The following is a 27,114-nucleotide window of genomic DNA, read 5'->3' as shown; positions in this document are numbered from 1 at the left end:
CAACTGCACTGTTCTAATCCTGCAGTTATTACTGCTGTTAATCAGATTCAGGGGTGAACATTGTTCATTATGAAACAGGGGAGTGCTGATGTTGTTGCTGATAATCACAGCAACTGGGCTGCAGTTGGAAGAATTCTCATCCATATAGTGCCTTTCACAACCTCAGGGTATCTCAATGTGCAGTAAGCCTCCACAAACAGAAATGTGATGCTGATCAGACATCATCTGTTTTCAGTGAGGTTGGCTGAGAGTGAAATACACAATAAATTTATAATAGAATTTTACACTAAGTTTGAGAACAATGTTACTCAATCTGAAACCAGGGTCTTAAATCTAAACAGAGGTAATCGTAAAGTTACAAGGAGGCAACTTGTTTGTTGTGCATTGGGAAAATATTAAAAATCTGTGGATCTATTATCAACAAATGTATTCCCACAAACAAAACTGATAAATGACTGAGTCAATCTCTTCCCACACACACAACCACCATTATCGAGAAGGAAAGGACAGCAGACACATGGGAACACCACCTTCTGGAAAATCCCATCCAAGCCACCTGCCATTGTGACTTGGAAATATATCGCCGTTCCTTCACTGTCACTGGATCAAAATCCTGCAATTCCCTCCCTAACAACACTGTGGATGTACCTACACCACATGGACTGAAGTGGTTCAGAAAGGCAGCTCACCACCATTCAGTTAATTTATGCAGAAGTCTGAAAACATGTACCAAATGACTCAAGAACAACGTCCCACTTTTGAATGGTCCTATCATATATTAAGCTGATATTTCTCTTCACCCTACCTGTATCTGCAATACTATATTCTGTACGTAGCCTTTCCTTCTTCCTGTGTACTCTATGAAAGATATGTTTTGTCTGTATAGCATGCAAGGAAAAAATACTTTTCACCATATCCCAATATATTTGACAATAATAAATCAAATTGAAATTTAATGCACATGTTCTGAAGTGGAAATCATGCAGGGCAGGTACAACATTTGTGAGGAGCAGTGCAAGGCTCCCTCTACATTTTCCCAAACACTCCCAAGGTATGTACAACCCATCTATGGTACAGAAGAAAGCTCTCTCTAAATCATCCTGTGAAAAACTCCCAGAGGAAGCACTGCCCAAGCTAGATACAAAGGAAAACTCCCATTACATGCCACACCAAACAGTGTCAGTGAGTAGGAAAACTCCATCTGCGCTGCCCCATCAAACACTCCCAGCCCATAATGAGCTGGGTTCCAGGAGGTTAGTTACCAGGCAATGAAATTATGTCATAAAGCAACACCATTTAATCCAGTTGGTCCTCTCTTTGATCTTTTAAAGATGGAGAACTGGGACATCCTGTTCACACTGAAAATCCCAGGGTGGGGAACTGAGACATCCTGTCTCCAAACACATCCCACCCTGTTTGCACCAGGAATCCCAGGGTGGAGATCTGGGACTAGGCAGGATAGATGCAGGAAGGATATTCCTGATGGTGGGGTGCCCAGAACCACAGACTGATGATGCAGAGTAGACTGTTTAGGGCAGAGATGAGCAGAAATTTCTTCACCCAGGGAGTGGTCAGCCTATGGAATTTACTACCACAGGGATTAGTTGAGGCCAAAACATTGTATATTTTCAAGAAACAGTTCGATATAGCACATGAGGTGAAGGGATATGGGGAGAGGTGGGATCAGGTGATTGAACTGGATGATCATAATGAATAGTGGAGCGTGTTCAATAGGCCTAATGGCCCCCTCCTGCTCCTATTTTCTATGTTTCAGACATATTCCTCCCTGTTCACACTGAGAATCTCAGGGTGCAAAGTGTGGTGTGTTTGGGACAAATTGCTATTTGAAAGGTGAAGGTAGATCAGCAGCAGGAGTTAGTGAAGAGAGCGATGGTAATAACCAGGCAGATTCACTCACCAGGAAAGCTGCTGCAAAAGATATTCCATGGGATCCACTCAAAACATAATTGTTGCAACTCTGACCCAATGAAAATTCATCACAATCAGTACGGGATAGAAATTCAGAACAGACAATTCTAGCTGCCATGAAACATTCTTTCCTCTCACATTCCCCAAAAGTAAATCCCCATCCCACACACTCCCTCCATTCTCACTCTGCTGTATCTAATATTCACCCTCCCAATTCTCCTGAAGGTGCTGATTGACAGATCCATGCTCACTGCTTCCTGTCCTGGACACAGAGAGCTGAAAATCTCCATGCAGGCTGTCAGACAGATATCTGTCTATCTGACTGGACTGACAATGTGTGGAATGTACAGACTGGATTCACTTCCTTTCCCTTCATTTGCTGCAAGTCCCCAGTTTCTCTAAGAATGAGAAAAGAAATAGAAAGATGGAGAAAAGGAAGTGTTTTACTCATAGAGACGGGGGACAGTTTGAGTCTGTCTGACACTCAATCGTCAGTCACACAAAGCCCGCGCTCTGATTGGCTGGAAGACTTGAGTCCTTCCGGTCCTCTAACTCTTCTCATTGGTCAACAGTTCAGCATGATGGTCGGAGGCGGCACGCCCCCGCACATGCGCAACTTCCCATCTCCCTTGGCCATGCGCAGTCCCGGGCCTCCTGCCCGCGTGGCGGATAGAGCGATTTTCCTAGCGCTAGGGATTGTGGGAGTCGCAGCTGCCATTACTCATCCGGAGCCCAGTCTCCAAACACCCGAGACTGGGATGGAAAGGGGGGTAAAGGCGCAGTAACCCCAACCTGACACAAAGTACAGGTTCCAAAAAGACGACAAGGTATTCTAGACCATCAAGGACAATAACTGAGAGATTTCTGTGCCTCAGACAGTGCTTACAGCAGAAAACTATATTTTAAATTTCAAACATCAGCATTCTATCACACCGCATTCCCTTATCACACAGGAGAGGTGGGGGGGGCGGTGCGAGAGGAAGCTTCTATTGGTCCTGGTTTTGGAGACACCTGCTGCCTTGGTGGCACAGTGGTTAGCACGGCCATCTTACAGTGCCAGGCGCGTGGTTCCAATGCTGGCCTTGGGTGACTGTCTATGTGGAGTTTGCATGTCCTCCCCATTTCTACGTGGTTTTCCGGGTGCTGCAGTTTCCTTCCACAGTCCAATGATCTGCTGGTTAAGAAGATTGGTGATGCTAAATTGTCCCTTACTGCCCCAAGAAGTGTAGGTTTAGGGAATTAGCTTTGGTAAAGGTGAGGGACTATAGGGAGAGAGAGTAAGATACTCTGCCAGAGACATGATGCAGATTTGATTACCTGAATGGGCACCTGCTGCACTGCAAGGATTCACAAAAGCTGATGAAGTAGATTTTTTTTATCTTCATAGTAAATAGTGTTTTCCCCCACTACAGGTAGATCTAAAATAAATCCAGAAAGAACTGGAAAAAAAATCATCTGGGCTGTCAAAATCTGTAGAGAGAGAATCAGAATTAAACTTTAACCATGGGACATAAGGAGTAGGAACAGGAGGAGGCCATTCAGCCCTTCGAGCCTGCTCTGAGATCATGGCTGATCTAACCTCACTAAGTCCACTTTCCTGCCTTATCTCTGTTACCATTAATTTCCTTGCTGATTAAAAACTTATTACTGTCAGATTGAGTCAGAATCACAGAATTGTAATGATTCAGAGCGAGGCCATTTGGCCCATCATGTCTGCACCAGTTCTTCAAGTAAGAAGTCTCACAACACCAGGTTTAAGTCCAACCAGTTTATTTGATAGTAATCCCACAAGCTTTCGGAAACGGTGTTCCTTCGTCACACATACACCAGTTCTCCAAACCAGCATCATGACTTAATGCCATTTCCCTGCCTTTTCCCTGTAGCCTGCATATTCAAGTAGTAATTTAATGCCCTCTTGACATAACTAGTCTGTAACAATATTTTTAAAAATGTAAGAATAGATTGAGGTTTTTCTGGCCCTTTACCTGGTCAGTAGTGTGAGGAGTCAGCCTTCGAGATGAGGGAGCAGTGATTCAGATGGACAGTCTCCGTATTGCAGGCAGCATTGCGGGAGGGCGGTTCATTCGCTTTCAGAAAACACAGAAAATAGGATCGGGAGGAGGCCATTCGCGGGTCTTCGAGCCTGCCGGAATAATGTCTCCTTTTATGGGCAATATGCAAATAAGCACGGCAGTCTATATCAATGCAACCTTTTCTCAAGTGACACAGTCCAACATGTTACTGCCATTATTGGGAAGAATTGAGTTGTTCCGTTGACAACAAATCTGAACAGGGCGATATTATGAGTGAAAGTTGTGTCTGTGTGACTGTGAGGGGTAGTGTTTGATGTGGGGTGACAATGTGTGAGACTAATTAAATATACTTACCTGGTAGGGGAGAGTCAATGATCAGGTAGGTTGATGTCCTAGAATGAGGCTATCCCATTGTCCTCTGGGTGTACTGAAGCCTGCGTTGTCCCCACGTGCTGGATACTCGACTGCAGAATTTGTGGAAGTGGGTGACTGTGTTCGCGCTTTCCCCTGATTTGCAAATGAAAATCAGAGCTTTCAATTTACATTATTGACTGCGTAGAGTCTATTTTTCTGTCAACTAACTTTGTTCCCAATAATCACTGATTATTATGCAAGGATTAATTAATACCCCACCCACCAGCTTGCAATCTTCACGCATGCTCCATTGCAGCTACAATATTATCAAGCCAGCCTCACAACTCTCCATCCACTTCGCAAAGCTCAGTCACACGCTGAAGGCCCAAACTCTGAAGTGACGCTCTATCACAAAGACTCGTATCTCTTTTCTCTCACGTTTACACACTCTCCTCCCTCCTCCTCTCTTGGATATACACCCACACACAGAATCTCTCTCCATCTCTCACACTTGCCCATCCAGACAAAATCACTCTCCTCTCTCACTCACAGCTCCTTTTCTCTGTCTCACACACACACATACGTTCCCCCCTCCCCCATCTTACACACACACCATAACCTCTTTCTCTCAAACACGCGCATTCTGACTCCACTCTTTCTCAACCACACACAAACAATCGTGGGCTCCTCATTTTATCCCACAGACATACACACCATAGCTCTAGTTCTTTCTTGCACACACAGTATTGACTTGTCTCTCTCTCTCTCTCACATGTCCATTCACCCTCACATATACACACACACACACAATGCGCACACAAATGAACACACACACAAACATGAGTACCCTCCCCATGTTTGACTCGCAACACGGACACCCCTTGACCCAGCTCACAGCATGGACACCTAAGTCCCAACTCATTGCTGTGTTCTGTTTAAGTTTTGGTATGATGCTGCCTGTCTACTATGGCTTATACCAGCTGGAGCTCTTTCCTAACTTCCTGAGAGCTATAGCTGCCACTAGCACGAGCAAGGTGAATCTTCCAGCCTTGTTTCATAATTCTCAGGAATTTGTGAACAAGATTCAACAAAGGAGCAGAAGTAAGTCATTGAGTATGCTCCCACCATTTATTTAGATCATGGCTGATCTGTCTGTGTTGCATTCCACATTCTCATTCTACACTTGATACTTTAGATTCCCTTATCTAACAAGAACTGGTTTCAAGGCAAAATTCTGATGTTGATGGAATCTGAAACATGAGCAGAAAATGCTGGGCAATCTCAGCAAGTCTGACAGCATCTATAATAAGAATAGAAACAACATGTTGAGTCAGGATGACTCTTTGACAGCTAAAGACAAGGAAAATCGGACAAAAGTTATACTGTGAGGGTCAAGAATTGGGAAGCAATCTATTAAATCTCTGAATCACTTTCAATGCATTTGTATTATTTCTTTAAAGAAAACTGCACCCAGTATTCAAGATACAGTCTCAGCAACACCCTGTATAACTGAAGTACAAATCTTTACTTCAATGTTCAATTTCTCTCATAATAAAGGATAGCATTGCATTTGTAAGAAACTTGATTTATTTGAACTAAGATTAATGGGGGTTCTCTTGTTTACAATAACCCCCCTAATCGTAAATCAGTGCAGGTTCCAGTGTCTTAACCATATGGCAAGAAAGAACACTTTAAATGGTGAATTCAGAAAGTTTGTTAACCATTAAAAATGTAACAAGTCAGAAAGATAAAAAGCAAAGTGTCGATTAACAGTGAATAGAGAAAGCTTAACTTTAACAATCAAATGGCTTTCTCTTCGTCCCTCTCAGACCAGTAAATGAAGTGACGGCTCTGAAAATGTAAATATTTTGTAAAACCAACAGCTCTCAACAACACTCTGTAAATATCTCTCTTTCCACCTCTCTCTACCAAGTTGGCTTCTCAAGACCACATTTTATACTTTAAAAATGTTGAAAGCCCACCTTCACCAATAGTTGGAAAGCAGCTAATATGTCTATAACTTGTTAGCAATGAAATTGGTTTAAATCTTAATGAAACTAGTTTTCACTTGGTGAAACATCACATGTGCTTTGCAACATCAATAATCAAAATGAACTCCTTAAGTGTGTTTGTGGTTCTGTTTTTAAGCTTCCAGAAATGCCTTTAATTAAAGACTCAAGATAAAGTTAATTACCCAGAAAGATAAACATTAACAAATGTAGTCCAAAACACTGACAAAATACATTTACAAACATCCACATAAAGCAGGCAAAACATACAGATTCTCACAGTTCATAAATTCCAAACAATGAATCCTCAGCATTCTCTCTCGCAGCTATAGCTTCTTAAAGCAACAGAGCACTCCAAGCTCACAACTCTTTGATTAAAATAAGATGCAAGATCCTTTATTCTCCTTCATTATAACTTAACCTTTTTTTAATCCAACTTCCAAGGCCTGATTTTAGAGGCAACATCTAGTCTTTGTTGATTTAAAATCCCAAACATGTTACCACCTACAAAAACTTTGTTAATTGTATTGTCACATGTATTAGCATACAGTGAAAAATATTGTTTCTTACGTGCTACGCAGACAAAACATACTGTTCAAGGAAATGAGAGTGCAGAATGTAGTGTTGCAGTCACAGCTGGGATATAGAGAAAGATCAACTTAGTGTGAGGTAGGTCCATTCAAAAGTCTGACAGCAGCAGGCGTTATCTGGCGTTGAGGTGACAATGCAATAAAAATCTCACAGTTATTCCAAATTCCTCCAAATTTCCACATTTAACTGGTTCCCATTAAATCCTCAATCATAAACTAAAATAGATATGCATTTTCGGGTGATTTAAAAACAAATCAACTGTCTGCTGAAAGGATGAACTTTTCGACAGAACCTAAAGTGATGGGGAGTGAGCAGAGAAAATTTGACACACAATTACATCACTTTACATAATTAAAAAAAGTCTCTAACAACCAAATAAACTTGATTTGAAACCTCATTTTTTTGTTATATTCCTCAACCTAATTATTTTAATTTGATCAGTTTTTGTTAGGGATGGGTAACTTCTGTTCTTTATAAACTGTAGAAACTCATTTTGTTAATTCTACATGGGCTTGGAGAATCAGAACCCAGACCTTATAATCCTTATCCTTTTTCTCCTTCAGTCAGCACTCCCTCAGTTCTGGGGATTCCAATCAGACTGAATCTTTTTATCACAAAAGCAAAATACTGCAGATACTGGAATCTGAAACAAAAACAGAAAATGCTGGAAAAACTCAACAGCTCTGACAGCATCTGTGGAGAGAGAATAGAGTCAACATTTTGAGTTTGGATGACCCTTCATAAGAGTTGTTACAAAGTGTCATCCAGACTCAAAATGATGGCTTAATTCTCTAATCATTTTATCAATAACTTTCTTGTTCTTAGTTTCCAAATGGTAGGTAAGAGACCTGTCCAATGCCCACTCAAGTTCTGATTTTTCACTGGCCACGCTTGGGTCAGATTATAACAATTAAAATCTACTCTCAGAGGGTCTGCTTTTCAGTCCAGTGCTACTTGGAGTATACTGTGACTTCACTGACTATCAGGTCACAAGTCCCTCACAGTTTTTATCACAAATGTATGATAAAATAATTTTAAAAATGCCTGAGAATGCTTTTTAATTTCTTAACCAACTATCTACCACTGTTTGTTGATTGGTCGGACCCCCCTTTTTACAGATTCGGGTATCTCAGCTGCTGAACACCAGCCAGTCCTGGGATAAGCTTAATTCCAACTCATTCCGAGTAAATATTCTCACAGGTCCTCTGTCAGGGCCCTGCTAAACAGCTTTAATGGTCCATAATTGCAGAAACTGAGCAGTCACAGGAATGTGGTCAAAATCGTCCAGTCCCATCATGCCTCACATTCAATCTGCAGTCCTTCAATTATAACAGAATATGTGTCTGTATGTAGCTGCCTCGGCCACAGTCAACCCCAACACTGCCATCTTGAACTGCTACAATACCTGAGGTGCAAGTACAGCCACAGTGTAATACATCCACAGTGCTATTAGGGAGAGATTTCCAGCTACACATTCCAGACTTTCACTTGACTGTAGGTGGATACCAGATTGATATATTCCATTCACCCACTCCCAAGGTGAGTTTTTCCAATTCCTTTAATGTCCAGGACAATATATTCACAATATTTTTAAAACAGAAATTCAACATTCCCATTTGATTTCAGGTATTAACATATTCTGTTAGTTTGTTCTTTATTGTCAATGTCAGGCTGGGGTTGTTCCCCTTGGAGCAAAGGAGGTTGAGGGGAGATTTGATAGAGGTGGACAAGATTCTGACAGGTTTAGATAAGGTGAGCAAAGATAAGTTGTTCCCATTCACTGATGGAACAAGGACGAGGAGGACACAGATTTAAAGTTTTGGGTCAGAGATGCAGGGGGAGGAATGTGAGGAAGGATATTTTGATGCAGCAAATAGTAATGAACTGGAACTCACTGCCTATGAGGGTGGAGGAAATGGAGATAATAAACAATTACAAAGGAAATTGGATGGGCATTTGGGGGTGTTTCAAACAGAAATACTGACTAAATATCTCTGAACTTCCTAACACCTTGTCACTGTGATTCTTGTGAAATTTAAAACAAGGTACTTACAGAATGACTCAAACAGCACCAGCCCATTGGAGGCTGAGACCAGCCAGTCCAGCAGAAAGAAACCCTCTGACCCTCCCCATTGACTAACTGTGAGAATGAACAAAATGCAGTCCTGGGCGTAATTGAGAGCAGAAACAATAACAGCAGAATCCAACCCCTGTGAACTTGTTGGTGCCTCAGCAGCTGTGATGAAATTCTGAACCCTTTTCACACACTGAGCAGGTTTCTCCCCAGTGTAACCTCACTGATGTCTCAGCAGGTGGGATAACTGAGTGAATTCCTTCCCACACTGAGAGCAGGTGAATGGCCTCTCCCCATGTGAACTCGCTGGTGTCTCCGCAGGTTGGATAACTGACTGAAACCCTTCCCACACTGAGAGCAGGTAAACAGCTTCTCCCCAGTGTGAACTAGCTGGTGTCTCTGCAGGTGGAATTGTCCAGTGAATCCCTTCCCACACTGAGAGCAGGTGAACGGCTTCTCCCCAGTATGAACACGCTGGTGTCTCTGCAGGCTGGACAATTGAGTGAATCCCTTCCCACACTGAGAGCAGATGAACAGCCTCTCCCCAGTATGAACACGCTGGTGTCTCCGCAGGCTGGAAAATTGAGTGAATCCCTTCCCACACTGAGAGCAGATGAACAGCTTCTCATCAGTGTGAATTTGTTTGTGCTTCTGCATGTCAGATGACCGAGTGAATCCCTTCCCACACTGAGAGCAGGTGAACGGCCTCTCCCCAGTGTGAATGCGCTGATGTGCCTGCAGGTCGGATAACCGAGTGAATCTCTTCTCACACTGAGAGCAGGTGAATGGCCTCTCCCCAGTGTGAATTCGCTGGTGTGTCTGCAAATTGGATAACTGGTTGAATCGCTTCCCACACTCAGAGCAGGTGAATGGCCTCTCCCCAGTGTGAATTCGCTGGTGTCTCTGCAAAGTGGATAACACAGTGAATCCTTTTCCACACTGAGAGCAGGTGAATGGTCTCTCTCCAGTGTGAACTCGCTTGTGCGACTGCAGGTGGGAGAGTCGAATGAATCCCTCCCCACATTGAGAGCAGATGAATGGCCTCTCCCCAGTGTGGCTGCGCCGATGAGCTTCCAGCTCCGATGGGGCTCTGTATCCCTTCCCACAGTCCACACACTTCCATGGTTTCTCCATGGTGCAGGTATTCTTGCCTTTCCCTTGGGTGGACTATCAGTTGAAGCCTCGATCACCCACAGAACACGTGTACAGTCTCTCCCTGCTGTGAATGGTGTGATATTTATTCAGGCTGTGTAACTGGTTAAAGCTCTTCAGTCAGTGCTCTGGAACACCCTCACTTGAATTTGGCAGTGTGTTGATGCTTTTCCAGTCACACTGATGTTTGAAATCTTTTCAAATCTCCTTCCAGATTCAATGCCGATGATATTCAGTTCCCGAGGAACATGACTCTGCCAGATCTCGACCTGATGTTTGAGATTTCAGCCTGTGATTCCTGTAAAACAAGTTGACACAAGTCATCAGTGTCAGTACAAATTCTCATTTCTATGGAACATTCTTTCCTCCCTTATTCCCCAAAAGCTGTGAATCCCCATTCCACACACTCTCCCTCCATTCTCACTCTGCTGTATCTAATATTCACCCTCCCAATTCTGCTCAAGGTGCTGATTCACAGATCCATGCTCAATCAGCCTCACTGCTTCCTGTCCTGGAGATACACAGCTGAAAATCTCCATGCAGGCTGCCAGACAAAGCTATGCCCGTATGACTGGACTAAAAATATGTGGAACATACAGAATGGATTCACTTCCTTTTCCTTCAGTTGCTGCAAGCCCCCAATTTCCCCCAGAATGAGAAAAGAAATGGAAAGGGGGAAACATTGATTTCCTGCCAAATGTTGCACAGAGGAGGGAGTTTCACTCTGAACTTCATTGGCCAACTTCCTCATTATGACTCTCTCTCTCTCTCAAAGACATTGACATCCTTTGCTCCCTCAGCTTGACACATTTACTCGTCTGGTGAAAAGGATGGTCTCTTTCCTAATGTTCACAATTAAAGGGCTGGTTTCCCTCAGAGATGGCTGACATTTAAGAGAACAATAAATTATTAGAGGACAGAGATATAAGAACATAAGAAATAGGAGCAGGAGTAGGCCATCTAGCCCTTCGAGCCTGCCCCGCCATTCAATAAGATCATGGCTGATCTGTCATGGCTCAGTTCCACATTCCCGCCCTCTCCCCATAACCCTTAATCCCCTCTCTTATCAAAAAGCCATCAACCCGCGTCTTAAAAATATTTAGCGAGGTAGCCTCCACCACTTCAATGGGCAGAGAATTCCAGAGATTCACCACCCTTTGAGTGAACAAAGAACAAAGAACAACCCAGCACGGGAAACAGGCCCTTCGGCCCAACGAGCCCACGCCGCCACATCGCCCTACACCTATTCTACCCTGCATGTCTACGAATGGGACCCTACTCAGTCAGATTCAGGGAAGAAATAGTGTCAATTTGGTGGAAACCAATTAGCCTAAGAGCACATCTTTGGGGTGTGGGAGGAAACCGGAGCGCCCGGAGGAAACCCACGCAACCACAGGGAGAATGCGCAAACTCCCACAGACACAGGCCCAAATCCATGTATCTGCACAGCTAGCAGTGCTAGTGAAGAAGTTCTTCCTCAACTCCGTTCTAAACCGCCCCCCCTTTATCTTGAGGCTCTCTGCCACTCTCTGCCTCCTATTTGACAACCAATCCTCTATCCACGCTAACACCCTACCCCCAACTCCATGTCCCCTGACCTTCTGCAGTAACCTCTTGTGAGGTACCTTGTCAAACGCCTTCTGAAAACCAAGAAAGACCACATCCATTGGCTCTCCTCTATCCACCGCCCTAGACACATCCTCATAGAACTCCAGTAAATTTGTCAGACACGACTTCCCCTTAACGAAACCGTGCTGCGTCTGCTCTATCAAGCAATTCCCCTCAAGATGCCTTGCTATTTCCTCCTTGATGACGGATTCTAACATTTTACCTACAACAGACGTTAAACTAACCGGCCTATAATTCCCTGCCTTTTGCCTGGCACCCTTCTTAAACAACGGCGTAACATTAGCCGTTTTCCAATCTTCCGGCACTTCCCCGGAATCCAGCAACGTTTGGAAGATAACCACCAAGGCATCCACTATCACCTCCGCCATTTCTTTCAGAACCCTCGGATGCATTCCATCCGGTCCTGGGGACTTGTCCACAATTAGTCCCTCCAGTCTGTCGAGCTGCCGAGTGTTGTTATATTGTGGATCTGATAGATTATTTATGGTTCTGTAACAAAGTACATTTATTATTTCTCGTCTTGTAATGAGGCACTGTAGCTCTGTTATATATTTCCACTCATGGAGTCATTACAGCACAGAAGGAATCCATTCAGTAACTCAAGTCCATGCTGACTTCTGTTGAACAATCCAGTCAGTCCCATTCCCCTTCTATATTCCCTTTCCCCTGCAAGTTTATTTCCTTCATGTGCCCATCTCATTTCTGAAATATATTAAAAGGGGACAGTATACTAATATAGGACAGAGACGTGTCTGATATTGTTACATGTTAGAGATTAGATATATTATTTACGGCTCTGTAATAATATGCACTTATCTGGTTGTGTAACATTGGACTGTAGTTACATTATATATTTGGACAAATCTCTTCCCTCAGAGAATTGTTAGTATCTGGCTTCCTCTCCATGGGGACCAGTGGAGGGATTGAATATCTTCAAGGATGAGTTAGACAGGTTTTGAATGGCAAGGAAGTCAAGGCTTATTGGAACAGGCTGGAAAATGGAGAGAAAGCTCAGATGAGGAAGGATTTCTTCACTCAAGGATGTGGTGAAGTTTTGGATCCCTTTTTCGGAAATTGCATCCCTTTTTTGCAAATCCTTCCATGACATTATTGTTTCCTATTTCCAGTCACACCAGTGTTTGGATCTTTTTCTACAGACACACTTACATTCAGGTTCTGTCAGGTTTTGATCTGCTGTCTGGTTTGAGTTTCCCTTTGAAGTTTGTCGTCAAATTTCCTGAAAAAAAATCATCACCTTCAGTCAAGAATAGAAATTAAGCGAGAAACGTTTCTCTTGGGTTGAGTTTTCTGTGTGTAAATCCTCCCCTCTAACTCCCTGTAAAAGGAGTTTCCAAAGTCCATCACTGTCAGTCCAGGATAGAAATTCACAACATTCTCTCCTCCTGCTGACAGGGAGCACCGCGCATGCGCCCTGCTGCTCAACGCCCCGGTAAAGATGGCTGCCGTTAACTCGGGGCCTCCAACTCAGGCATCTGTGGTCGAGGCCCCGAATGTTACGAACGCGGCACCGAGCACTTCGGGTTTTCCTGAATCCATTGGGTGCTTATAAAGCCTCCCCACCCACCCCGCCGCCTCCATTACCCTCCAGAATAAGCCGTTTCCCTGAAAACACGGAGCCGATAAAACCACCTTGCTGCCACTGCAGCAGCAACACCCACTGCGCATGCACTTTAGGTCTACAGTACGCATGCGCAAAGTCTGTTGCGAGGCTGGATCATATTCTGATTCACTGTGAATGCTGGGTAAGATAGCCACCATTGAAGTATGTTACTGCATAATCAACATCCTGATCAATCTTTTCTATTTCCTCTCCAAAGCCTCCACATCCTTCTGGTAGTGTGGCAACCAGAATTGAACACTATATTCCAAGTGCGACCTAAGTTGGGATCTTCCTCTGTTCTGTCCACTCGATGACTTTCTTCTGTGAATATCTAGCTGGAATATTGGACCCTGGTGTGTTTCCTTGTTCATCTTGTTGACTCTAAATATTGAATCTTGTGGTTTCAGACACCAGATAATCAAACTCCCAACCACAGATTATATTTTGCTGACTGTATTAATAGCACTGCAATACTACAGAGTATAGTTACCCCATCCAGAGAAAGGGAGAATGTTGGGGTAGAGATTATTTCTGAGCTGAATGTGAAAATGGATTCATTCAGTCTTTCCATTTACTGATCGAGATCACAATTACACCAGAGGAAGACTACTCAAGCACTTAACGTTTGCAAAGGGATTTCCTGAGCGGTTAGTACTAACTTTAAAATTTCAAAGCATTTGATCCAATTTCAACATTATTATTGGTGAGGGCAATTTAACTGTTCTATCTAGGAGTACATAAATCACTTGTTCACCCCAACAAATTCACACCTATCTGTGGTTGTTTGTCATGTTGTCAGTCACACCCAGGACAGCACTCTGGTAGAAGGCCTTTGCTGCTTAGTTGCTATATGAATTGATTTAACACACTTGATCCTTGACCCAATGGTATCAATCATAATCAGGTTGCAAATCGTACTTTCGATTGAACAATATAGGTTTAAATGGCGAGGTGATTACCCAACACTCTCTGCGAGTGAGAATGTGTCCTAGCCACATTACTGCAACTGTTGCGCAGGCGCGGTACCAGTCTGACTGGGACATGCGCAGTTTCTGACGCCGTCCGGAGCATGCGCATTCCGGGCTGTGACTGGCGCTGCGAGGAGCCGGAAAGAAACAATGGAGTGAGGTTTAGTAATGGAGCCGCTGGGTGACCGGGGAGGGATAGAAGCAGCGGAGTGGGCTGGGAGGCTTCACAAACACCTTGTGGGTGCCTCAATCCAGATAATATGTTCCCGGTACCGTTTCAATCGGCACCGAATAGAGTCGGAGCTGAGCGGCTCCAGGCCCGGGTTACCGGCCGCCATCTTTATAGGAACAATGTACAACAGGGCGCATGCGCTGTGAGCCTGGACCAGTTACCAACTCTCCCGGATTGGACTGGAGTCTCCAGGAATTTTTTCATTTGTCCATGGGATGTGGGAGTCACTGGCTGGGCCAGAATTTATTGTCCATCCCTAATTATCCTTCAGATGAGTGGTTTGCTAGGCCATCTCAGAGGGCATTTTAAGAGTCAACCACATTGCTCTTGATATGCAGTTAGACCAGACTGGAGAAGGATGGCAGATATTTTTCCTAATTCATTCACACTGTGGGTGTCACTGGCTGGGCCAGCATTCATCACCCATTCCTATTTGCTCTTGAACTGAGTTTCAGAGGACATTTTAAGAGTCAACCACATTGCTGTGGATCTGGAGTCACACATAGATTAGACCAGGTAAGGAGAGCAGATTTCCCTCCCTCAAAGACATTAGTGAACGAGATGGGACGTTTCATGGTCATCAGTAGGCTTTTAGTTCCAGATTTTAATTATGTTCAAAATTTACCATACCATAGGATCATAGAATGCCTACAGTGCAGAATTTTCCCCATCAAGTATGCACTGACTCTCCAACAGAGTAGCTTCCCAGGCCCACCAGCCAGCCCTATCCCTGTAACCATGTGCATTTCGCATGGCTAATCCGCCTAACCTGCACATCTTTGGACTGTGGGATTCAAACCTGAATTTCTGGAAAATTGTCTGGACATTAAAATATATACTTTTTTGTAATTGTTCTTTGAATATTTCTTTTCACTGGCTATTAAAGTATTGACAACAGATGAAGGTTGTTTGGTTGACCGTCAGTCATTATCCTGTAAAAGTGATGAGTCTTTTTGCTTTCCAGTTGGCCTAGGAAAGCAGTGTGGGATTGATGTGTTGACTGATTAGTGGTTGAAGATGGGGGCAATATAAAAGATGTGATAAAACATCCAGGAACTCATTGAATCACAGTTGGTGATTATAGAGGAGAGAATGTTGTGAATTTCTATCCTGGACTGACAGTGATGGTTTCTGTAAATTTACAGAGTGCTGGAAGTGGAGAATTGACAGACGGGAAACACAAATCAAACATCACATCGTGATCTGACTGAGTCATTCAACACAACAGGACCTGAATGTCAGCAGAGTCTGAATGTGGAATGTTACAGGTTTGTTCATTCTGTCAGAGAGAAAATTTCAGGTCTTACTGTGACTGGAAAAGCCCTGAGATTCACAAATCCTGGTTAAGAAGCACCTCTACTCAGGATGGTAAAGGTTTGGAACTCTGTCCTACAGAAGGCAATTGATGCTAAATGAGTTGCTACCTTTAAATCTTGAGACAGATAAATTTTTGTCAAATCCCCCTCAGCCCTGTACTCCCCTCACTGCCCAAACACTCCTCATTGCCCAAACCCTCTTCAATTCCCCTCCAAAATCCCTCTCAGCTCCATACACCCCCCACTACCCAATCCCTCCTCAATCCCCCTCCAAATCCCTCTTAGCCCCAGACCCCCCCTCACTGCCCAAACCCTCCTCACTGTCCAAACCCTCGTCAATTCCCCTCCAAAATCCCTCTCAGCCCCATACCCCCCACTGCCCAAACCCTCTTCAATCCCCCTCCAAATCCCTTTCAACCGTACAAAATAAAACCTCACAATCAAAAGAGAAATGAGAGAGGGAGAGCAGGAAAATCCACACTCCCATCCTGAAGTGGCTGCTGCACATTTTTTTGAACCATTGAATCCAGCCACTTAAACCCTGTTGGGGAATGCAAAAGGACTCCTGAGAATTAGGCCTTGAAGTGAGGCCTAGTCACAGAGGCTGCATTATATCTCAGCTGGAAAGAACAAATCTCCCTCTCCCCAGTTAACCAGAACAATCCTCTCCTTCCACACCCACAAATCCCAGCGCCCTGTCTAAAAACACAAGCACGACTCTGGGATTGAGACCAAGCCTTTTCCCCCAGGCTCAGGAATTTGAATTTCTGCTCCCTCTCCCTCCCGAGTGCTTTACAGTGAGAGAGAGACTGAGAATGTTACAATCCGGATCCCACAGGGAATCCCACACTGCAGGAGGACACCCCCACCCCAACAGCCTCTGTCACTGTCCCCAACCCCTGTTCACTGAGCCCCTGACACTCCTCACCCCTTCTCCATTCACCCTGCTTCTCTCTGCTACCCCACCCTCCTTCTTACCCTCCATCTTTTTTACATTTAAATTGTGGGGCACAGTCACAGTGTGAGGAATATGGTGGGGGGGAGAAACACAGAGCATGAGTGCGCAGCAAGATCCCACATACGCACAGCCTGAACAGGGCCAGGTAGAAAGTGATATTGTCAGGATTGGGGTCAAGTGAGTGGGAAATAAGGGAATCAGCCATCTTCCTCTCTCTCCCTCTCCACATGAGACCCCACCCCCAGATTCTGTGTCTCTTCTCACCCCCTCACCGCAACCCCCACAAACATAAGAACATAAGAAATAGGAGCAGGAGTAGGCCATCCAGCCCTTCGAGCCTGCCCCGCCATTCAATAAGATCATGGCTGATCTGTCGTGGCTCAGTTCCACATTCCCGCCCTCTCCCCATAACCCTTAATCCCCTCGCTTATCAAAAACCCATCAACCCGCTTCTTAAAAATATTTAGCGAGGCAGCCTCACCTGCTGTCTTTTCCTATTTTCCCCTCACTCTGCCCCCACTTCTTCCCATGTCTCTTTCTCTCTCTCTCTCCCCACCTGTCTGTGTCTCTCCTCCCCCCTTCTCTCCCCCTCCTCTCTCTCCCCCCATCGAATATTGTAATGAAGTTGCATATATTAGGTAAAAAACGTGGTGTTTACCCAATATAAATATTGAAAAGAAATGCTGAGAAAACTAAAATAAATCATCCAGTGTTGAGTCTTTCAAAAGCCTGTGTCTTTGTGCTTGGGATTTTAAACTGCAGAAAGCAGGCTGCAGAAGACAACTTTACAACATTTGTGTCCAAAGCAGCAGCCAGAATCCCAGCAGAGTAAAACAGGCTTTGAATTGGACAAATGGTTTTAAAACAAACTCTCAAACACACACAACCAATAGACAGTTTCATTTTACAGATATTTAATTTACTCTTTGCCACCCACCAAAGGGTTAACATGTTTGTGACTAATTACAAAGCCAGGCTATTTTAACCCCAGGGTTTCTGGCTCCAGGCCTCCCCACCCCACAATCTATCCAGAACCTCATCTGAGAGCCAGGGGAAAGGACAGAGTCTGGAAACCCTGGAAAGAGCTAAACTCCCCTGTTTAACCTGGTAACAAGCTGTGTCCATCCCCTTAGGGAGAGACTTTCTAAAATCACCCTCTAAGCATTGATTTATTTTTATCAATCAGTCACACCATTGTGGGCTTCCTGAGACTTTTCTCCAGAGACTGGGAACTGGGCACTGACTCCACACGAGAGACCACTCCCACCTCCTCCCCTCTCCCTCCCCCAGATCCTGTGTCTCTTCCCACCCCCTCACTGTCACACCCCACAAACTTCACTTCTTGTTGTCTTTTGCTCATTCTCAGTGGGGAATGAGAGAGGAAAAAATGTCCTTAGAAAATAGAATTGTCTGTTCTGAATTTCTATCCTGTACTGACACTGATGACTTGTGTCAACTTGTTTTCCAGGATATTGAAAGAGGAATCACAGGCTGAAATCTCAAACGTCAGGTCTAGACCTGGCAGAGTCATATTCCTTGTGATCTGAATATAAGAACATAAGAACATAAGAAATAGGAGCAGGAGTAGGCCATCTGGCCCTTCGAGCCTGCCCCGCCATTCAATAAGATCATGGCTGATCTGTCGTGGCTCAGTTCCACTTTCCCGCCCTCTCCCCATAACCCTTAATCCCCTCTCTTATCAAAAACCCATCAACCCGCTTCTTAAAAATATTTAGCGAGGCAGCCTCCACCACTTCAACGGGCAGAGAATTCCAGAGATTCACCACCCTTTGAGTGAAGAAGTTCCTCCTCAACTCCGTTCTGAACTGCCCCCCCTTTATCTTGAGGCTGTGCCCCCTAGTCCTACTGTCTTTTTTGAGCGGGAAGAGTCTTTCCACCTCTATCCTATCCATCCCATTCATCATCTTATACGTCTCAATGAGATCTCCCCTCATTCTTCTAAACTCTAACGAGTACAAGCCTAGTTTATTCAGCCTCTCCTCATAGCTCAACCCCCTCAACTCCGGTATCAGCCTAGTAAACCTCCTCTGCACTCCCTCCAAGGCCAAAATATCCTTGCGCAGGTGCGGCGCCCAAAACTGCACACAGTACTATCATTGGCCATTGAATCTGGAAGGAGATTTGAAAAGATGTCAAACATCAGTGTGACTGGAAAAGCATCAACACACTTCCACATTCAAGTGAGTGTGTTCCAGAGCACTGACTGAAGAGTTTTAACCAGTTACACAGCCTGAATAAATATCACACCATTCACAGCGGGGAGAGACTGTACACGTGTTGTGTGAGTGGACAAGGCTTCAACTGATTGTCTACCCAAGGCAAGGACACCTGTAGCATGGAGAAACCATGGAAATGTGCAGACTGTGGAAAAAGATACAGTGCCCCATCAGAGCTGGAAGCTCATCGGCGTAACCACACTGGGGAGAGGCCGTTCACCTGCTGTCAGTGTGGGAAGGGATTCATTCGGTTTTCCCAATTGCAGAGACACCAGCGAGTTCACACTGGAGAGAGACCTTTCACCTGCTCTCAGTGTGGAAAGGGATTCACTGCGTTATCCACTTTGCAGACACACCAGCGAACTCACACTGGGGAGAGGCCATTCACCTGCTCTCAGTGTGGAAAGGGATTCATTGACTCATCCAACCTGCAGACACACCAGCGAATTCACACTGGGGAGAGGCCATTCACTTGCTCTCAGTGTGGAAAGGGATTCACTCAGTTATCCCACATGCAGACGCATCAGCGAGTTCACAGTGGGGAGAGGCCGTTCATCTGCTCTCAGTGTGGAAAGGGATTCACGCGGTTATCCCACCTGCAGACACACCAGCGAGTTCACACTGGGGAGAAGCCATTCACCTGTTCTCAGTGTGGGAAGAGATTCACTGATTCATACAGCCTGCAGTCACACCAGCAAGTTCACACTGGAGAGAGACCATTCACCTGCTGTCAATGTGGGAAGGCATTCACTGTGTTATCCACTTTGCAGAGACACCAGCGAGTTCACACAGGAGAGAGGCCATTCACCTGCTCTCAGTGTGGAAAGAGATTCAACCAGTTATCCAATCTGCGGACACATCAGCGAATTCACACTGGGGAGAGGCCATTCATCTGCTCTCAGTGTGGGGAGGGATTCACTCAGTTATCCACCTTGCAGAGACACCAGCAATTTCACACTGGGGAGAGGGCGTTCACCTGCTCTCAGTGTGGGAAGCAATTCACTCAGGCATCCAGCCTGCGGACACACCAGCGAGTTCACACTGGGGACAGGCCATTCACCTGCTCTCAGTGTGGGAAAGGATTCACTCGAATATCCGACCTGGGGATACACCAGCGAGTTCACACTGGGGAGAGGCCGTTCACCTGCTCTCAGTGTGGGGAGGGATTCACTCAGTCATCCCAATTGCAGAGACACCAGCGAACTCACACTGGGGAGAGGCCGTTCAGCTGCTCTGCTTGTGGGAAGAGATTCAACCAGTTATCCAGCCTGCAGAGACACCAGCGAGTTCATACTGGGGACAGGCCGTTCACCTGCTCTCAGTGTGGGAAGGGATTCACTCAGTCATCCACCCTGCGGACACACCAGCGAGTTCACACTGGGGAGAGGCCGTTCACCTGCTTTCAGTGTGGGAAGGGATTCAGAATTTCATCCCAGCTTCTGAGACACCAACAAGTTCACGAGTGATATTCAGGGTTGGATTCTGCTGTTACTCTTTCAGCTCTCAGTTACATCCAGGACTGCATTTTGTTCATTCTCACAGTTGGTGAATGGGGAGGGACAGGGTATTTCTTACACTGGGGAGACCATGCAGACCGCTACATCAACGGATGAATGAAAACCGCTTAACAATCACCAGGCAAGACTGTTCTCTTCCTGTTGGGGAACACTTCAGCAGTCATGGGCATTCGGCCTCTGGTCTTCGGGTAAGCGTTCTCCAAGGCGTCCTTCACAACACATGACAGCGCAGAGTCGCTGAGCAGAGACTGATCGCCAAGTTCCGTGCACATGAGGATGGCCTCAACTGGAATCTTGGGTTCATGTCACACTATCTGTAACCCCCACGACTTGCCTGGATTGCATAATTTCACTAACACTCCTGTCTGGAGATAATACACATCTATTTAACTTGTGCTCAATGCTCTCTCCACTTACATTGTCTGTACCTTTAAGGCTTGTTTAGCTGTAAAGTCTGGTGTTTCAATCACTATCCTGTGATTGAGTTTGTGTCTTTATATGCTCTGGGAGATCTTTTCACAAACAATCACCTGACGAAGGAGCAGCAAGCGCTCGAAAGCTAATGGTGTTTGCTACTAAATAAACCTGTTGGACTTTAACCAGGTGTTGTAAGACTTCTTACTATTGCAATATTTGATGCCTTGGCTAAAGAAGATAAGTATCCTATATCCCTTCTTAACCACTTTATCAGTCTGGTCCTGTCTTCAGGGTCCGATGGACATGCACCCCAAGATCCCTCTGGTCCTCTGTACTTCCTGGTGTCCTATTGTTCATTGTGTATTCCCTTGCCTTGTTAGTCCTTCCAAAATGCATCACCTCAGACATTTTGGGGTTAAATTACATTTGCCACTGTTCTGCCCATCTAACCAGCCAGTCATATTGTCCTGTAATCTAAGGCTTTCCTCCTCGCTATTTACCACAACACTAATTTTTGTATCATCAGCAAACTTACTGATCGAACCCCCACATCCATGTCCACAGGAAGCTCCGCGCGGCCATTGATACAAGACTCTGATTGGCTGGAGGACCAGCGCCATCCGGTCCTCCACGCGTTGCCATTGGTCAATCTCCCGCATGTGGGCACTGAGGAGGCGGAACCCGAACCCACGTGGGGGTGGGCGGGTCTTTGACCGCCACCGCACTGAGCTGGTGTCCAATCCGCAGTGTTTTGCTTCTGTTACCTTGGCTCGAGGGGTTGGGGGGGGAAATGGGAGAAAAAGCGTGGGGGCGGGGCTCCTGAGTTCGTGTGCCCGGGCGTGCGCACTGAAATCCTAGGACGTCACCGCAGAGCAGAGTGATTCCTATTGGCTGATTCAGGCAGTGCTCGATTGTGACGTAACAATGCGGAAGTTGGCCAATGAGCTTTAGAAGAAACTTCCTCCTCTGTGCGACCTCTGGGAGGAAATCAATGTTTCCCCCTTTCCATTTCTTTCCTCATTCTGGGGGAAATTGGGGACTTGCAACAACTGATGGGTAAGGAAGTGAATCCAGTCTGTATATTCCGCACGTTTTTAGTCCAGTCATATCTGTGTGGCAGCCTGCATGGAGATTTTCAGCTAGTGACGTTTGCTACCAAATAAACCTGTTGGACTTTAACCTGGTGTTGTAAGACTTCTTACTGTGTTTACCCCAGTCCAAAGCCGACATCTCCACATCCAGGACAGGAAGCAGTGAGTATGAATCTGTCAATCAGCCTCAATCATCAACTTCAGGAGAATTGGGAGGGTGAATATTAGATACAACAGAGTGAGAATGGAGGGAGCGTGTGTGGGATGGAGATTTACAGCTTTTGGGGAATGAGAGAGAAAGAATGTTTCATAGAAACTTCTGAATTTCGATCCTGTACTGACACTGATGACTTGTGTCAACTTGTTTTACAGGATATTGAAAGAGGAATCACAGACTGAAATTTCAAATGTCAGGTCTAGATCTGGCAGAGTCATATTCCTTGGAACCTGAATATCATCGACCATTGAATCTGGAAGGAGATTTGAAAAGATTTCAAACATCAGTGTGACTGGAAAAGCATCAACACACTTCCACATTCAAGTGAGAGTGTTCCAGAGCACTGACTGAAGAGCTTTAACCAGTTACACAGCCTGAATAAATATCACACCATTCACAGTGGGGAGAGACTGTACATGTGTTTTGTGTGTGTGGACGAGTCTTCAAATAATTGTCCACCCGAGGCAGAGGCAAGGACACCTGCACCATGGAGAAACCATGGAAATGTGCAGACTGTGGAAAGAGATACAGATACCCCTATCTGCTGGATGCTCATCGGCGCAGCCACACTGGCGAGAGGCCGTTCATCTGCTCTCAGTGTGGGGAGGGATTCATTCGACTCCCCCACCTGCAGTCGCACAAGCGAGTTCACACTGGAGAGAGGCCATTCACCTGCTCTCAGTGTGGAAAAGGATTCACTGTGTTATCCACTTTGCAGAGACACCAGCGAATTCACACTGGGGAGAGGCCGTTCACCTGCTCTCAGTGCGGGAAGGGATTCAACCAGTTATCCAATCTGCGGACACACCAGCGAGTTCACAGTGGGGAGAGGCCATTCACCTGCTCTCAGTGTGGGAAGAGATTCACTCGGTTATCCGACTTGCAGGCACATCAGCGCATTCACACTGGGGAGAGGCCGTTCACCTGCTCTCAGTGTGGGAAGGGATTCACTGTGTCATCCACCTTGCAGAGGCACAAACGAATTCACAGTGGGGAGAGGCCGTTCATCTGCTCTCAGTGTGGGAAGGGATTCATTCAATTGTCCAGCCTGCAGACACACCAGCGAGTTCACACTGGGGAGAGTTTGTTCATCTGCTCTCAGTGTGGGAAGGGATTCACACAGTTCTCCAGCCTGCAGACACACCAGCGTGTTCACACTGGGGAGAGACCGTTCACCTGCTCTCAGTGTGGGAAGGGATTCACTCGACAATTCCACCTGCGGACACACCAGCGAGTTCACACTGGGGAGAAGCCATTTACCTGCTCTGTGTGTGGGAAGGGTTTCAGTCAGTTATCCAACCTGCAGAGACACCAGCGAGTTCACACGGTGGGAGGCCATTCACCTGCTCTCAGTGTGGGAAGAGATTCACTAAGTTATCCAACCTGCTGAGACATCAGTGAGGTTACACTGGGGAGGAACCTGCTCAGTGTATAAAAAAGAGTTCAGAATTTCATCACAGCTGCTGAGGCACCAACAAGCTCACAGGGGTTGGATTCTGCTGTTATTGTTTCTGTTCTCACATCCAGGACTGCATTTTGTTCATTCTCACAGTTGGTCAATGGGGAGGGTCGGAGGGTTTCTTTCTGCTGGACTGGCTGGTCTCAGCCTCCAGTGGGCTGATGCTCTTTGAGTCTTTTTGTGAATACCTTGTTTTAGATTTCACAAGGATCACAGAGCGACAGGGTGTTAGGAAGTTCAGAGATAATTAGTCAGTATTTCTGTTTGAAACCCCCTCAAATCCCCATCCAATTTCCTTTGTAATTGTTCAGTGTCTCCATTTCCTCCACCCTCGTAGGCAGCAAGTTCCAAGTCATTACCATTCGCTGCGCCAAAATATTCTTCCTCACATTCCACCCCCCGCATCTCTGACCCAAAACTTTAAATCTCTGACCCCCTCGTCCTTGTCCCATCAGCTAATGGGAACAGATTTTCTTTGTCCATCTTATCTAAATCTGTCAGAATCTTAACCATCTCTTTCAAATCTCCCCTCAACCTCCTTTGCTCCAAGGGGAACAACCCCAGTCTGACGTTGACAATAAAGAACAAACTAACAGAATATGTTAATACCTGAAATCAAATGGGAATGTTTAATTTCTGTTTTAAAGATATTGTGAATATATTGTCCTGGACAATAATGAAATTGGGATAACTCACCTTGGGTGTGGTTGAATGGAATATATCAATCTGGTATCCACCTTTTAATTAGTGAAAGTCTGGAATGTGTAGCTTCAAATCCCTAATAGCACTGTGGATGTATTTACAGGCATTGTAGCAGTTCAAGAAGGCAGTGTTGGGGCTGACCGTGGCCGAGGCAGCTACATACAGACACATATTCTGTTATAATTGAAGGACTGCAGATTGAATGTGAGGCATTATGGGACTGGACTATCTTGACCACATTCCTGTGACAGCTCAGTTTCTGCAATTACGGACCATTGAAGCTGCTTAGCAGGGTCCTGACAGAGGACCTGGTGAGTATATTTACTGGGAATGAGTTGGAATTAAACTTATCCCAGGACTGGCTGGTGTTCAGCGGCTGAGATACCCGAATCTGTGAAAAAGGGGGTCTGACCAATCAACAAACAGTGGTGGGTAGTTGGTTAAGAAATTAAGAAGCATTGTTTAAATTAATTTATCTTAAATTTGTGATAAAAACGGTGACTGATTTGTGACCCGATTGTCAGTGAAGTGAAGATATACTCCAAGTAGCACTGGACTGAAAAGCGGACCCTCTGAGAGTAGATCTGAATGGTTATTATCTTACCCCCATCATGGCCAGTGAAAAATCAGAGCTCGAGTGGGGACCGGACAGGTCTCTTACCTGCCATTTGGAAACTAAGAACACAAAACCTATCGATAAAATCGTTCAAGAATAGAGCCATTTCGAGTCTGGATGACACTTCATAAGAGCTCTGATAAAGGGTCATCCAGACTCGAGACATTGACTCTATTCTCTCTCCACAGATGCTGTCAGACCTGCTGAGATTTTCCAGTATTTTGTGCTTTTGTTTCAGATTCCAGCATCCACAGAATTTCACTTTTATGATAAAATGAGATTTGGAATCCCCTCGATCCTCCCCCAAAACAGAGGGAGTGGTGGGAGAGGAAAAAAAGGATAAGAATGAAGAAGTCTGGCTTCTGATTCTCCGAGCCCATGTAGAATTAACAAAATGAGTGAATCAGTTTATAAAGCACAAAAGTTACCATCCCTAACTATAACTGATCAAATTACAATTAGGGTGAGGAATGTAACAAAAAACTGAATAGATGAAGTTTAAAATCAAGTCTGTTTTGTTGTTAGAAAAGTTTTAAAAATTATGTAAAGTGCCATAATTATGTGCAAGTTTTTTCTGCTCACTCCCTACGTCTTTAGGCTCTGTAGAAAAGTTAATCCTTTCAGCAATCATTTGATTTGTTTTTAAATCACTCAGAAACTCATGTCTGTTTTAATTTATAATTGTGGATTTATTCAAACCAGTTAAATCTGGAAATTTTAAATGTAGCCTGGAGGAATAACTGAGAATTCTCTTGTTGTCACCTCAAACCCAGATAAAGAACAAAAATTTTACAGGTGGTAATGGTAATTCAATAATCTGTTTGTCGATGGAATCAGGCTTGAGTGTTGAATGATTCTTCTGAGTTCATTGCCCCCAACACACTGGGTACATTACCACTGGAGAGCAGGTATTGCCAAAACCTTCAGACAATACAAAGACTCACGAAAGCCAGTGTCCCAGTTTAAAGACTTGTCTTTTATTTGACCAACGATCGAAGGGAAACATTATTGGACAGTGTAATACCTCTCTAGAAGAGAAGTATCCTGATCTCTGCAATAACTTTGACGTAAAATGCTTAGGATAGATCAATTATACATTCTTCACGTCAAATTCTCCCGCCTTTCATTAGGTGTGAACCAATCATTTTCCATACAAAAAAAATAATACTTTAATCATTAATTGCATTTTACCCTCTGACATTCTATGTCATTTAACTTAATGCTGGTAGTGTCTGAAATGCCTAATGCTTTAAAATTTCTCAAATTTATCAGGAATTTTCTCCAACAGCTTGCCATTGTGGAGCTCGGAGTACAGCACTTGTTTCGGGAGTCTTGTGTGGGGCTTGAGGACAACGTGGCCTGCCCACCGCAGCTGGTCTAGTGTGACCAGTGCCTCGCTACTGGGGATATTGGCCCGGGAAAGGACACTCACATTGGTATGCCTTTCCTGCCAGTGGATTTGCAGGATTTTGTGGAGGCAACATTGGTGACATCTCTCCAGGGATTTGAGGTGTCTGCTGTTCCCTGTCCATGTTTCTGATGGATACAGGAGGGCGGGGACCACAGCTGCTCTGTAGACCATGAGCTTGGTGCTGGATTTGAGGTTTCGGGCTTCGAACACTCTGTTCCTCATGTGCCCAAAGCCTGCACTGGCGCATTGGAGTCACTGCTGGATTTCATCGCCGATGTCTGCCTGTGCCAACAGGAGGCTCCCAAGGTGTGAGAAATGATCCACATTGTCCAGGAGCTCACCGTGGATTTTGGTGGTCGGGAAGGGGAGCAGGAGTGGGCTGGGAGAGAGCCTTTGTTTCCCGGATGTTTAGTCTGAGGCCCATTCTCTCACAGGCCTCACTGGAAGCATCAACGATAGTTTGTAGATAAGTTTAAACTTGTTTATTGCTGTCACAAATAGGCTTACGTTAATGCTACAATAAAGTTACTGTGAAAATCCCCTAAATCAACCACTGAGTGTGCGCACAGACACACTCAGAT

At 45.1% G+C, this 27,114-nt stretch overlaps 2 protein-coding genes, 1 long non-coding RNA gene and 1 other non-coding gene across 4 annotated transcripts in view; 3 read left to right on the top strand and 1 right to left on the bottom strand.

The window, feature by feature from the left end:
• Positions 1–27,114, bottom strand: part of LOC145363644 (uncharacterized) — a 53,938-nt gene that overhangs the window by 24,611 nt on the left and 2,213 nt on the right. Inside the window, exon 2 of the mRNA XM_080218844.1 lies at positions 9,322–9,968. Within this exon, the coding sequence (XP_080074970.1) occupies positions 9,322–9,968 (647 nt within the window). The remainder of the gene's footprint in view (positions 1–9,321; positions 9,969–27,114) is intronic.
• On the top strand, positions 4,309–4,472 carry LOC145335648 (U1 spliceosomal RNA). The gene has a single exon (XR_013885283.1). It is a non-coding gene; the product is annotated as a U1 spliceosomal RNA (small nuclear RNA).
• LOC145335597 (uncharacterized) lies at positions 14,477–18,398 on the top strand. Its single transcript, XR_013885271.1, has 3 exons — positions 14,477–14,515; positions 15,738–15,860; positions 18,335–18,398. It is a non-coding gene; the product is annotated as an uncharacterized LOC145335597 (long non-coding RNA).
• LOC145363481 (uncharacterized) lies at positions 19,009–26,845 on the top strand. The gene is made up of 4 exons (XM_080218680.1): positions 19,009–20,557; positions 22,989–23,672; positions 24,758–24,817; positions 26,672–26,845. Exons 1-4 carry the CDS (start codon positions 19,223–19,225, stop codon positions 26,843–26,845), a joined length of 2,253 nt encoding a protein of 750 aa, XP_080074806.1. The 5' UTR covers positions 19,009–19,222.

Source organism: Carcharhinus amblyrhynchos, unplaced genomic scaffold (genome assembly GCF_965287045.1).
Source record: "Carcharhinus amblyrhynchos unplaced genomic scaffold, sCarAmb.v2.hapA scaffold_39, whole genome shotgun sequence".
Taxonomy (NCBI): Eukaryota; Metazoa; Chordata; class Chondrichthyes; order Carcharhiniformes; family Carcharhinidae; genus Carcharhinus; species Carcharhinus amblyrhynchos.
The sequence above is the reverse complement of the archived record's forward strand: the minus strand, read 5'-3'. Positions and strand labels throughout refer to the sequence as shown.

Excerpts from the sequence above, each read along its gene's own strand:
- LOC145363481 (XM_080218680.1), top strand. The coding sequence starts at position 19,223 with ATGGAGAAACCATGGAAATGTGCAGACTGTGGAAAAAGATACAGTGCC. Across the intron at positions 20,558-22,988 it reads AGCTTCTGAGACACCAACAA|CGAGTTCACACTGGAGAGAG; the intron begins GTTCACGAGTGA and ends CAGTCGCACAAG. Across the intron at positions 24,818-26,671 it reads GGGTCCTGACAGAGGACCTG|GAGGGCGGGGACCACAGCTG; the intron begins GTGAGTATATTT and ends TGATGGATACAG.